This window comes from Trichomycterus rosablanca, chromosome 2 (assembly GCF_030014385.1).
Source record: "Trichomycterus rosablanca isolate fTriRos1 chromosome 2, fTriRos1.hap1, whole genome shotgun sequence".
NCBI classification, from domain to species: Eukaryota; Metazoa; Chordata; class Actinopteri; order Siluriformes; family Trichomycteridae; genus Trichomycterus; species Trichomycterus rosablanca.
Window position 1 is genome coordinate 32515054 of NC_085989.1, and position 13094 is coordinate 32528147.

The following is a 13094-nucleotide window of genomic DNA, read 5'->3' on the forward strand; positions in this document are numbered from 1 at the left end:
GAGAAATGATGTATTAATTTGTTTAACAACTGAATATGCCAACTGAGAACAAGTACACTAATTTAGGTATCTAGATTTTTTTCTTCCTTTTTTCACTATGAAGTTAAACATGGGCATTTTGTTATGTAGCAAACTGATCTGTTTTTTCTTTACAGACTACTATCAATTTATTTAAAATACTGCATTTACAAAATACAGTAGTGCATAAACTACTACACTGCTGTATTTTACCATTCGTTCCAGTATTTTACCATTTGTTCTATTTTGAAAAATACTACATTGCAGACATAGATGCTGTTTTTTATTTTGTATTTTTATCTCATGTCATTTTACTGGCCAGACCAAACAGCAATAGAATTCAACTTACATGAATACTTTATGAACCACCCAATGCTGTTTGTTATAGGAAAGCGATTCAGCTAAGCTGTAAAAGTTTGAAAGTACATGACCATGTGATGTCTTTTTATTTAGTCATTGTTCTCTTGCCATAGTTGTACAACCAATTGTGTGGTAAGTGTAAATGAAGACAGAAGGCACACTGTGATGAGGTAAACTAATACAGAATGTAACACTGTCACAGGCTGTAAACATTTTTTAAATCTCATGATAAAGCTATTTTAGCAAGTTTGACTGCTGTTAGGTTTGTTTTCTGTGTGCGTGTCTGTTACTTCAGTCAATGACAATTCAATATCAGCGACTTAAGACTCGACTCGGACTCATTTCAAATGACTCGGACTTGACTCGTGACTTGCAAAAATTGACTTGTGGACAACAGAAGTCAGTATGTGTTTACATTAGTTACGCTCCCTACCAATGCCTCTCAGGTGGCGCAGCGGTAAAAACAAACGCTGTTCACCAGAGCTGAGATCTCGAATGCATGGTATCAAATCTCGGCCCTGCCTGCCGGCTGAGGCTGAGCGACCACATGAACAACGATTGGCCTGTTGTTCAGATAGAGGCGGGATTAAGCCGGATGGGGACTCTCTCTCAGACTAGTGCGATTACGACCTCTGCTAGCTGGTTGGTGGCGCCTGCACGGAGATGGGAAAGGAGTGCGGTAGAGGGTGTGGCTCTCCGTACACAGCGCTGTACTGCACTGCACTCGTCAAAGTGTGGGTGATAAGATGTTCGATTGCTGTGCACGTGTCGGAGCAGCCTCGTCCTCCCCAATCAGGAGCAGGGACCAGCATTAGTGAGAGGATGATTGATGGCCAGAAATTGGATGCGCTAAAGTGGGAGAAAAAGGGGGAAAAAATAATAATTAAAAAAAAAAAGTAGTGGAATACCCTACGTAGTGCACTCTACAGTAACTAATGTGAATGAAACGCTCCTACAGAATTGGCGCTAATGATTGAAAGAACTGCTTTCTGAACCAATCAGACCTTCTGATTTTAATTTTTAGTAAGATATGCTGTTATTTGCATGTATTTAGTTTGCAGCATCACACAGATTATGTCAATAAAACGCTTGACTGGCTTTCTAACGAGTTAGTGTATTACTTCACAACTGGGAAAAGTTTGGAGGTTTTTAATTATAAGCACATTTACAAAATAACGGATTATATTTCTAATGGGACACACGCTTGTAAATCTAATAGCATCTGGAACAACAGAAGCTAAGGTAAGCGTTGGTATTGGTTTTTTAGCTGTCTTTGGGATTTTGGCCACTGTGCCGTGATTTGCAATGAAAACAAAACGTCGGTTTAAGCTTTTAACTGGTATCTAGGAAAGTAAAGGCACTAAGTAAAACGGCAAAATACAGTCGCTAATCTGTTGTTTTTTATCTGAACTTACAGATTATTTGTTTATTTCTACCCTACATTTCCAATATATGTTTTGTGTATAATATATTGACTCGTGACTTGACTCGGACTCTAGCCTAAAGACTCATGACTTGACTCATGCATTACTAACATGTGTTCTTTCCCTGTCTGCATAGGTTTCCTCCGGGTATTTCTGTTTTCCTATACCTGCCAAAAACATGCCATGGTTAAACATAACATGAAATTAATGTATTTTAGAATGTATTCCTGCCTGGTGATGATAGTGATGAATGATTTAATGTCCCTATTTCTAAACAGTTGCAAAATAATCTTCTGCAATGATATAAAACCAGGTGATAACTCAGCAGTTAAGGTACAGGACTGTTAATCATAAGGTTGCCGATTCAATCCCCAGCCCCTGTAAACTTAAATGCTTTCACCAGGGTCATAACTATCATTTGTTGCTGATTGGCTGGCAGGTGTGTATTATTGCCTAATAACTGAACATTTCTAAGGTAAATTCAGTACAAAGTTTAATAACAGTTTTTTAATAATTAGTGGTTCTCACAAATAAATAAATAAAAATAAATAAGTAAATTAAAAGGAATGTAAAAAAAAAAACCCTGTAGGTATCCGTTTTAATGTATTTGAGTTTAATGCAGACGCTTTATCTTTTTCCACTACTATGTAGTTGATTCTGGTGTAGCTTATGCTTGGTTTGCAGTTTTATTTTAAAAAAAAGTGTACCACTGTCATAGATGCAAAGTAACAATGTTTAAGTAACATCACAGATCATTTTTAATCAATGTATATATGGCATTTATTGACCTTGCTGATGTTAATGCCAAAGGAGGTTTGGAAATCGTTGTTGAATCAGCAGAGCATTGTCAGAAATGCCTCAGAGTTCTCTGGGCCCCAAGCTCATCTGTGCAACTGAAATGGCACTTGTCTCATGCAACCAGTAGTGACAAGTACTCTCTCTTATCTTCCTGACTGGTTCCTCTTTAGTTGCTAATGTTCTTGTCTTTGGTACCTGCCTGCAAAACTATTCCTTTTTTAGGGGGTTGTTATGCTGTTGCCTCTCCATAGCACCTGTTATCAATTTCATTTGCACCATTCCCATTATCAATTTTATTTGCACCAAAGCAGGTAAAACTGATTCACATTCGCTTGTGCTTTCGAACTGGACAAATGGATATCCCTGAAGTTTAATGTGGTGATTAAGTGTTCCCTTAATCGCAGTGTATATTAGCATTCGGTTGTAGCTGTGTTTTGAGGTGTGGTCATGTTTTTGAACCAAATATCAAAACCAGTTAATTAACTGTTAAAGCAATTTCAAGGTTCAGATTTTTTCAAATGCCCAAAAAGACCTCCAGATAAGAGACAGACACTTAATTGTAATAAATGGAAATAAAAACATTTAATTTATCAGTGACAAATACTCAATACAAAACAACAGAACATAAAGTGAATCAGGACTTGATTTCTCTCTATCGAATAAAAAAAATATATATTGTTGAACTAAAAACCACCTAAAATCATGCAGCTGGTGCCATTTTGGTCCATATTGCTGTTTTCTGGTGCTGTTTCTGGCTATATTCAGACAATAGGTGAGGTGGCCAAAAAAAAAAAAAAAAGAGAGGCATAAGAACCAATATAAGAGTATAATTGGCAAAATCAAGTCCAAATCTACAAAATGAAAAAAAATCACTTTCACAATTGTAAGTTAAAACATAAAAACAGCACGTCATACATCAACAGAGGGTTTGTGCTTTCTGGAAGCTCCTCACTCCTGTGTCTCCATGCTTTCTTCCTCACCCTCTCCTCCCTCTTCTAGCGCCTCATCCTCCTCTTCCTTGCGCTCTGGTGGTTTCTCGTAGGCTTTCTCAGATGGAGTAACGATCACACCATCCCATGTGGACATCTCACAGGCCAGGTCTGCACAACACACATGTTTGAAGAAATCAATATCAATATATAATTTACAGTACTGAAAAGTAAAATATATAATAGTTGACTTACAGCTGGCATCTCCTTCCAGGCCCAGTATCTTCCTGTAGCCACCATGAGAAAGAACTCTCACCAGGGTCTGAGCTGTAAAACACACCATGTCCTAGAGACACATACATTATCAGATAAGCCACAACTTAAGTGAAGGTGTTGAACTATTGTCAATGCACTGTTATCAGACTAGTACTTGTATACATTTTTTAGTTGCTTAGCAAGCAATTTAGCTGAACAGAGATTATTTATGGCCAAACGTATGCAGGCAGCCATCCTAATCAGTGAGATCAGGTGTTTTACGCAGATGTATTACTAACAAGTGTGGTAACATTTGACAAATGGCTTTTACTGCGCCAGCATAACTGTGCCCCTGTGCACAAAAAGAGGTCCATAGGCATGATCTGGACTGCTGTAGAGAAACTTTGATGGCCTGGACAGAGTCCTGAACTTAATCTCAATAAACACCTAATAATCTAACGTAAGTGCCTGGCCTGACTGATTATGCAAAAATCCCCAGACAAAGATTTCAAAAGCTTGTGGTAAGCCTTCCCTAATAATGGAGGCTTGTTTTTGTGTGTAATTATAGCCAAAATGTTTAAATGAATGTAATTACACAATTAGTCTTTGAAACAATATACTTTTTGTTTTGGCATATGCTGAATTTATCAATATATATATTTTTTGCTGCAGCCATTTGTTGACAACATGACTGACCACTGCCTCACAATATTAGCTTTTCATATGTATAAAGTTAGCAAATGTCTAACCTTGTCAGGCTCACTCATTGTCTAACAATTTCTGACTGTCTTCAGAGACAATAAAAAACATGGTAGGACAAACAATCTTCACTGCAATGTCAAAGTACAACTAAAAATATCACTGCATTACCTGCTGCTCCAAGGTCATAACAGTGTGTACACGGAAGTTCCCACTTTCACATGGGTCAGTGATGCCTACTGAGCCTGGCAGGAAAAGTCCTGCTGCCAACATCTGGAGACAACGCCTACATCACACAAAAAACATGATGCATCATATTTCAATTTAAATTCATTCATTTGGAAATGCAAGAAGAGAGGTGCGCAGGCTTACCGGTAGGCAGTGCTGAGTGAAAGGGGCTGTCTGGAGGGGTTATTCATAACAGCTGAGTGTCCCTAAATAAACAAGAAAGTATAGTTAGTCGAGACCAGCTGTACACTTCAAACCAGATTTACACAAATAAAGGTTCACATCTGACCTAACCTACAAGATGTAACTGTGTCTTTTCTCTTCATGTGTGTGAAACTGACTAAAGACACTTGACTATCATCAGAACAGTGAAGTAAACACCTAAATCTGTATTACTGACTGAGCAGCCGACTTGATGAAAGTACTTTGTGCTGATTATTCGAGCATAGTATGGTAAGTTGTATAAATGCATTGGTTAACTATGCATAAAACCTTTAAAACAAAGCCAATCATGCTGGAACAACACAAACACACTAAAATGAGAAAACTGGTAAAAGGCTGTTTCTAAAGACATGGTAACTGTATATGCAGGTATTTGATCACATGTAACTATATAATTTATTTATTTACAGTACCGCTGTATGAGGCCAAAGTTTTGGTTATTTAAAAAAAAAAAAGCCTTGAGCCTGAACTATAAGAAATGTAACATACATTCACTGTCTGTTTTACCACTGCTTTATCCTATTCAGGGTCATGGTGGGTCTGATTAATTGGGCAAAAAGTGGGAAACACAGCAGACAGGTCACCAGAACATTACAGTGCAAACACACACATTCACACACACCAAGGAAAATTTTTAGTAGCTCCAATAAAACTGACTGCATGCATGTCTTTGTGTGTTTTTTTTTCTGGGCGCTCCGGTTTCCTCCCACAAGACCAGAAACGGGGAGTACATGCAAAAATGACCCAGACTGCTCTTATTGCTGTGAGGCGACAGCGCTACCCAGTGAGCCACATATAACACCTATACATCATATTCTGTAGATAATTTATAAAATATCAAAAAAATGTATTTAATTAAAATTTCCTATTTTAAATACACAACTGCATTTCAAAACTTTTCCTCCTGGATTTGGCTCTATACAGCTGTGTTTAATGAAGCTTTAAAAACACACACTAAATATACAGCCCAAAATGACAATAATATGACTGGGTTGAAGCATTAGTATCACAACTTACCAGGAGGTCCAAAATCCAGGGAGTGAGAGGCTCAAAACCAGGAAAGCGCACCCGCAGATCCTTCAACAAGCGGATTAAAACCTTCACCCTAAGCAACACACAACACACTTTAATTTACACAACTTTTGGATGACAATTTAAAACACCAATGCAACTAAAGAACAAAGACTGTACACTATTTAAGAGAGAATATAATAAGACAGAAATAATGGATAATTAAATGAATCAAAACTCAGTACCACAAGTGAAAGTTACTTACGTTGAATGTGAGGCATTCTCCTCAAACCAGCGAGCATGGCGAACAGCAGCGAGAGCACTCTGTAGCACCTTGATGTCCACTGCAGAGGAGGAGAAATCAATGTTCAAATTAAACCTAATAATCCCGACAACCACAACAAAGTAAAGTATGTGAACACTTGTGAGTTAGGATCTTACGGTGGAGTTCTGAGTCAAGCTTGCGCAGGTTGGGAGGGACCGTCGTGATTAGGATCTTTACAGTAGCATCAGCCGAGCTGATCTCAAAGCCGGTCTCATTGGTCAGCATGGACAGCACTGAAACAGAAGACAACAAATAAAATGCACATTCACAAATTAATAAATAAACAACAGTTATAGGTCATTAGATTTTTACTAAAGTGTTTCAAAGCGTTTAAAATAAAAGTAGCTACTCACCCTCAGCTGGGTCCTGGGTGCGAAGAGTCTCCACCACTTTGTTTCCTAATGCTGCAACAGCCTCCACTGATTCAATAATAAAAAAATAGAGGTATTTAAAACAGGAAACCAGGATAAACAAAACAAACAAACACACACACACACACACAAATGCAAAAAACTTACAAGTGGGAAGGATCTTTAGGATAACAACAAGATCAGCAACATTATGTCCTGTTGTCATGGTACCCTTTTTGTATGAGCCCACTTGCCGTACTTCTTCAATTTGCTGTACAGGAACAGTTGCATAAAGTATAAAATAATAACATATTGAACTGTTCAAATGTGTAAAAATTAAATAGTAAATTAATAAAAACTCACCACTTCAAAGTTCCCAGGAGCTACAATAAGGTTATCAATAACATTGTTGATCTTTGTCACCAATGACAAGATAGAAGACTGCAAAGCAAATTAAAGAAATAATGATCAGAGTTGGTTGGCTTCTACCTATAGGACTTAACCCATATGGGAATACTTGGAAATAACATGAAGCAGGCACTCTGGTGGCACAGTGGTTTATTACTTTAGCTCACCAGACATAAACCAGGTTGAAATCTCAGCTGTGCTACTAGGCAGCCTGGTGATCTACACATACATGATTGGCTATATGTGGGGTGATGGCTGAAGCCCTGCAATGGATTGGCAACCAATCCAAGATATATATGACTGTGCTTTGATGAAAATAAAATAAATGAAGCTACTGTCAGCTACTTTTTTGGCAAGGAGAAGTGGATTTCATTAGACATAAATGTAAACTTCAATTACCTGATCAGGGTATTATATTATGACCTGAACACCATCCCTTACCCGTCCCAAGCAAAATCAAGCAAATGTACAGTAAACTTGTGCCAGCGGATTAACTACATTATAAGCAAGTGGATGATAAGCAACTTTAAATTTTGGAAAATAATCTTTATGTATAAAAGCATTTCTAATGACAAATGAAAACACATTTAAAAGTAGTCCCACAACAGAAAAAAAAACTTTTAAGAAAGGTACCTGCTCAACAGCAGTAGGACTGAGGTCTTGGTTTCTCTTCAGCAAAGCCTCATTAAATGAAGTCTCATCTGGGGCTGGCTTTACCCGAGGAAAAGCCATTTCACACTAAAATGTAAAACAAAAAGATTATCATCAAATAAACAAAATAATCATTAAATAAAAGTTGTACACCTTTTAAGTGTTGGTAATAGGTGAACATACATTATAGATGTCCGTTTTCAAACAGTTTAGTTGTTTTTTTACTTCACCTTAACTGCATGTAAAAAATGCAAGAATGAAAAGTACTTACAACATAAAAGTCGAATGGTATGTGTGGGACAAAAGGCCGGTATCTGGAAAAAAGAAAACACAAGCCAAGACAAAGCAGTGAGATTAAATGGCAAGCATATGTATATTAATGTCAGAATATTATTAGGTGTAGTATATAAAGGCAGTTAAACAACTCACCCTTGTACCATACCTCCACGGGCACCGAAACGGCCACCACGGCCCCTTCCTCTATCGCCTCTGTTAGATTGACAAATCACAATTGTTATTGAACTGGTGCTGCTACTTAAAAAAATATTTTTTGTATATTTTTATCACTATTTGTGAACTTTTAATGCACTGTATTTGAAAAGAAAATAGACTTCTCTTTGAATTGTACACTTTATATTTCACTCGTTAGTGAAATATAAAGCACAGCTTATGACACTTTTCCATTGCACTGTACTGTATAGCATAATACATTATTAAATCAGTGATTACACATTTAGTGGTTGTGCACATTGCTAAGTGACCTGTACTATACCTGTGCTAATTTTGGTTATTCTTCCTGACCAGGGAGCAAGTGTACTTAAAAGCGTGCATGGGTGGAGGCCTACAATTATAACAATACAGTTTGAGCAACTGAGGGTGGGGCTTGAATCAGCGACCTTTTGATTACTAGCCCCGTACCTTAACCACTGAGCTACCACTGTCCCCCTTCTTTCAATTCAAAATAGACAATAGCACATTAGGTACAGTACGAATTCAGGAATTGCCTTTATGTCATATAAAAAAAAAACTAAATAAAAGCACAACAATATTCATTTTCTACATATCGAAGCTTGTTTGGAAGCTAAGGTCAGAGCACAGTCAGCCATTGTGCAGTGGTCCTGGAGCAGACAGGGTTAAGGGTCTTGCTCAAGGGCCCCAACAGTGGGTGCATAGCAAAGGCTGAATCTTCACAGACAATCTTCCTATGATAGCTCAAAGCTCTACCCACTGTCCCATTGTGTGGGTGCATAGTGTATTGTTCTGTAGAGTACCCTTCGGTGGAAAAGGGCATTGGGTTGGGATATTTTTGATATCATATTAATATCTTAGGTAGTACTTTGGAGATTTCATAAAACTGATAGGTCCCCTTTTGGAAAGGGATAGTTTGCAGTGATATAAGTTAATACCCTAGATGTACTGTCATGTTAATGATTATATTCATATAATAATCGTGGTTAAAACTCGATTAATCGTGCGGTCTGATCGTGTACAAAGCACATTCATAGATACTCTATGAAAGACATCGTTTAGCACCGGTGTTCTGTCGATTTATCCTACCCAGCGAGATGTCCTACTGAGCATGCGCACATCTGTTTCGACTCGTTAAGTAAAACGCGTATAATTTCGTGCTATAATAACATAAATCTATCGATTTGTGCTACCTATCGTGTATGATAAGATATCAAGATGTGCTGCCTATAGTGTTTAATACGATGTAATACGTAGTATTTATAATATCCAATAAACAAATTAAAAGTACAAACAATTACAGAGCTTTTATAATTCTTAATAATTTATTGCAATTACTTGCAATTGCAGTATTACAAGTGTGCCGTTTGATGAAGTGGATGCGCTCGTAATAGTAAGCTAGCTAGCACGATTTGCAGCCAAGCTAACTACAAAGACATGAACCGTTCATTCATTCATGTACTTATAAAAACACCACTCTAGGGATACATAATCAGCTAAGCTTTGTATTCGATGTGTGTAAAACACAAAGACACGGACGGAATTTCATAATAATGTTATTATAAATAAAAACGAGTCTTAACGACGACAAAAATAGTCATAAGAATAAGCTGTTAATAGCTTATCTGTAGCTACATAGCTAGCTAAAAGCACAAATCCATTCTAAATTAGCAATGCGTCTAGTTTAAATGTAATAGTAATATAAAATGTGTACATTTAACTCTTACCTCATTGCGTACGACGTGTTTGCAGATTAAGGATAAAAAAAATATGAAGAATTAAGGAGCAGTCAGCAGTACTAAATGCTGCAATGCACACTAGAACAGGAGGCCTGTTGTAATTCTACTTCTTCTCCTTTCAATGAGTTTCATGCGGTTGGTGAACCAACAGCTGTGCGCTATAACTCCACCTGCAGGCCTGGAGTAGGGGCCGAAAAAAAGGAAAGCTATTGAGGGGTCTTGAAGTGCAAACCAAACTTTAAGACGTAACAAGAGACCACTCAGAGTTCAACAGAGTATGTTATACTATATAGTACCTTTTTTTCTTTTTTATTGATAAACAGTAGGGACAGGTTAAGAGTTTGAATCCCAGCTCTTACATGCAGCCCCTGAGCAAGGCCTTAACCCTCTCAGCCCCTGGGGTGCCGACACTGGCTGACCCAGAGCTTTGACCTCAACTTCCAAGTGAGCTGGCATATGCAAAGAAAGAATTTTGTTGTACTGTACACGTGTATATGTATATATGACAAATAAAAACATTCTATTCTATTCTCAACATGCAGATAAATATTTCAATGCATTCTGTAAATAGAGCATGGAAAAATACATTATCTCTACATTAAGACATTAATCAAATCTAATTTTTTGACTCAATGAAGTAGTAGCCATTTGCAAAACACATTCAAGACATTCTTTATACAGCCACTTAGGTGGCACAGCAGTAAAGTACTCTAGATTACCAGAGTTGGGGTTTCGAATACATCTTATCAGTATGAACAACCATTGGCTGTTGTTCTTAGGGGTAAGAAAGTCGGATCATAGGTCCTCATAACTGGTGCGACTGCGGCCCCTGCTGGCCGACTGATGGCGCGCGGCTGAGGATGATGCACAGGGCTGAGAAATAATGCTGATGGGGGTATATAAACTCAACTCGTGCTATCTCTACTGACTGTGCGTACCGGAGTGGGTGCATGTCAGTTGAGAGGCGTCCTTAGTCAGCGGTGAAGGGTGGAATCAGTATAGAGGACGCATTTAGGGTAATTGGACACGACTTGACTGAGGGATAAAAATTGGGGGGGGGGATAAAAAATTTTTTTTTATATATATATATATATACAGTGCCTTGCAAAAGTATTCGGCCCCCTTGAACTTTTCAACCTTTGCCACATTTCAGGCTTCAAACATAACGATATGAAATTGTAATTTTTTTGTGAAGAATCAACAACAAGTGGGACACAATCGTGAAGTGGAACGAAATTTATTGGATATTTTAAACTTTTTTTAGAAATAAAAAACTAAAAAGTGGGGCGTGCAATATTATTCAGCCCCTTTACTTTCAGTGCAGCAAACTCACTCCAGAAGTTCAGTGAGGATCTCTGAATGATCCAATGTTGAACTAAATGACTGATGGTGATAAATAGAATCCACCTGTGTGTAATCAAGTCTCCGTATAAATGCACCTGCTCTGTGATAGTCTCAGAGTTCTGTTTAAAGCGCAGAGAGCATCATGAAGACCAAGGAACACACCAGGCAGGTCCGAGATACTGTTGTGGAGAAGTTTAAAGCCGGATTTGGATACAAAAAGATTTCCCAAGCTTTAAACATCTCAAGGAGCACTGTGCAAGCGATCATATTGAAATGGAAGGAGTATCAGACCACTGCAAATCTACCAAGACCCGGCCGTCCCTCTAAACTTTCAGCTCAAACAAGGAGAAGACTGATCAGAGATGCAGCCAAGAGGCCCATGATCACTCTGAATGAACTGCAGAGATCTACAGCTGAGGTGGGAGACTCTGTCCATAGGACACAATCAGTCGTACACTGCACAAATCTGGCCTTTATGGAAGAGTGGCAAGAAGAAAGCCATTTCTCAAAGATATCCATAAAAAGTCACCTGGGAGACACACCAAACATGTGGAAGAAGGTGCTCTGGTCAGATGAAACCAAAATCGAACTTTTTGGCCACAATGCAAAACGTTATGTTTGGCGTAAAAGCAACACAGCTCATCACCCTGAACACACCATCCCCACTGTCAAACATGGTGGTGGCAGCATCATGGTTTGGGCCTGCTTTTCTTCAGCAGGGACAGGGAAGATGGTTAAAATTGATGGGAAGATGGATGGAGCCAAATACAGGACCATTCTGGAAGAAAACCTGTTGCAGTCTGCAAAAGACCTGAGACTGGGACAGAGATTTATCTTCCAACAAGACAATGAACCAAAACATAAAGCAAAATCTACAATGGAATGGTTCACAAATAAACGTATCCAGGTGTTAGAATGGCCAAGTCAAAGTCCAGACCTGAATCCCATCGAGAATCTGTGGAAAGAGCTGAAAACTGCTGTTCACAAACGCTCTCCATCCAACCTCACTGAGCTCGAACTGTTTTGCAAGGAAGAATGGGCAAAAATTTCTGTCTCTCGATGTGCAAAACTGATAGAGACATACCCCAAGCGACTTGCAGCTGTAATCGCAGCAAAAGGTGGCGCTACAAAGTATTAACGCAAGGGGGCCGAATAATATTGCACGCCCCACTTTTCAGTTTTTTATTTCTAAAAAAAGTTTAAAATATCCAATACATTTCGTTCCACTTCACGATTGTGTCCCACTTGTTGTTGATTCTTCACAAAAAATTACAATTTCATATCGTTATGTTTGAAGCCTGAAATGTGGCAAAAGGTTGAAAAGTTCAAGGGGGCCGAATACTTTTGCAAGGCACTGTATATATATAATGTATATATATATATATATATATATATATTGTCTTCTAAGGTATTTCCACTCAACCTGTCAAACCTGCTTAAGACTCTGACCAATGTTAAGCTGTGCTTGAAATTGTTGACCTCTGAGCTGCATATCACACAAGCTGTTGACTCTCAAATACTTAATACTGATGCTGGTGTGGCTTTAGACCTACCAGACCTGTCAGAATTTTCCTTTGGAATAATGGTTTTGGAACCTTTACTCACTGACACATTGGCTTTCTTCACAATTTATCTATAGTAAACTCCTAAATTTAGGAGTTGTAATTGTCTGTCTCTCCTCAACTGCCTTTTACCAACCATTCCACTAGTGATATATCTGGCTGTGTCTTATTTCTGGCCCCTAGGACCGGAGCTGCCCACCCTGACTATAGACAAAGGTGCAGAACTTGGGGGTTCTAGGTCATAGAAACTTGTGGTGACCAGGATTTGTTTTTGCTAGTTAGAACTTTTAGGTTAATTTAATT

General features: G+C 38.3%; 1 protein-coding gene across 1 annotated transcript; it reads right to left on the reverse strand.

The window, feature by feature from the left end:
- Positions 1-3157: 3157 nt before the first annotated feature.
- On the reverse strand, positions 3158-9968 carry ilf2 (interleukin enhancer binding factor 2). The gene is made up of 14 exons (XM_062990724.1): positions 9874-9968; positions 8108-8167; positions 7950-7992; positions 7661-7765; positions 6983-7060; positions 6788-6890; positions 6623-6688; positions 6386-6502; positions 6210-6288; positions 5951-6038; positions 4856-4917; positions 4655-4769; positions 3785-3875; positions 3158-3700 (listed from the first exon to the last, which is right to left on the reverse strand). Exons 1-14 carry the CDS (start codon positions 9876-9878, stop codon positions 3549-3551), a joined length of 1164 nt encoding a protein of 387 aa, XP_062846794.1. The 5' UTR covers positions 9879-9968; the 3' UTR covers positions 3158-3548.
- Positions 9969-13094: the final 3126 nt, after the last annotated feature.

Excerpts from the sequence above, each read along its gene's own strand:
- ilf2 (XM_062990724.1), bottom strand. Across the intron at positions 6,289-6,385 it reads GCTTGACTCAGAACTCCACC|TGGACATCAAGGTGCTACAG; the intron begins GTAAGATCCTAA and ends CCTCCTCTGCAG. Across the intron at positions 4,770-4,855 it reads TCACTCAGCACTGCCTACCG|GCGTTGTCTCCAGATGTTGG; the intron begins GTAAGCCTGCGC and ends TGTGTGATGTAG.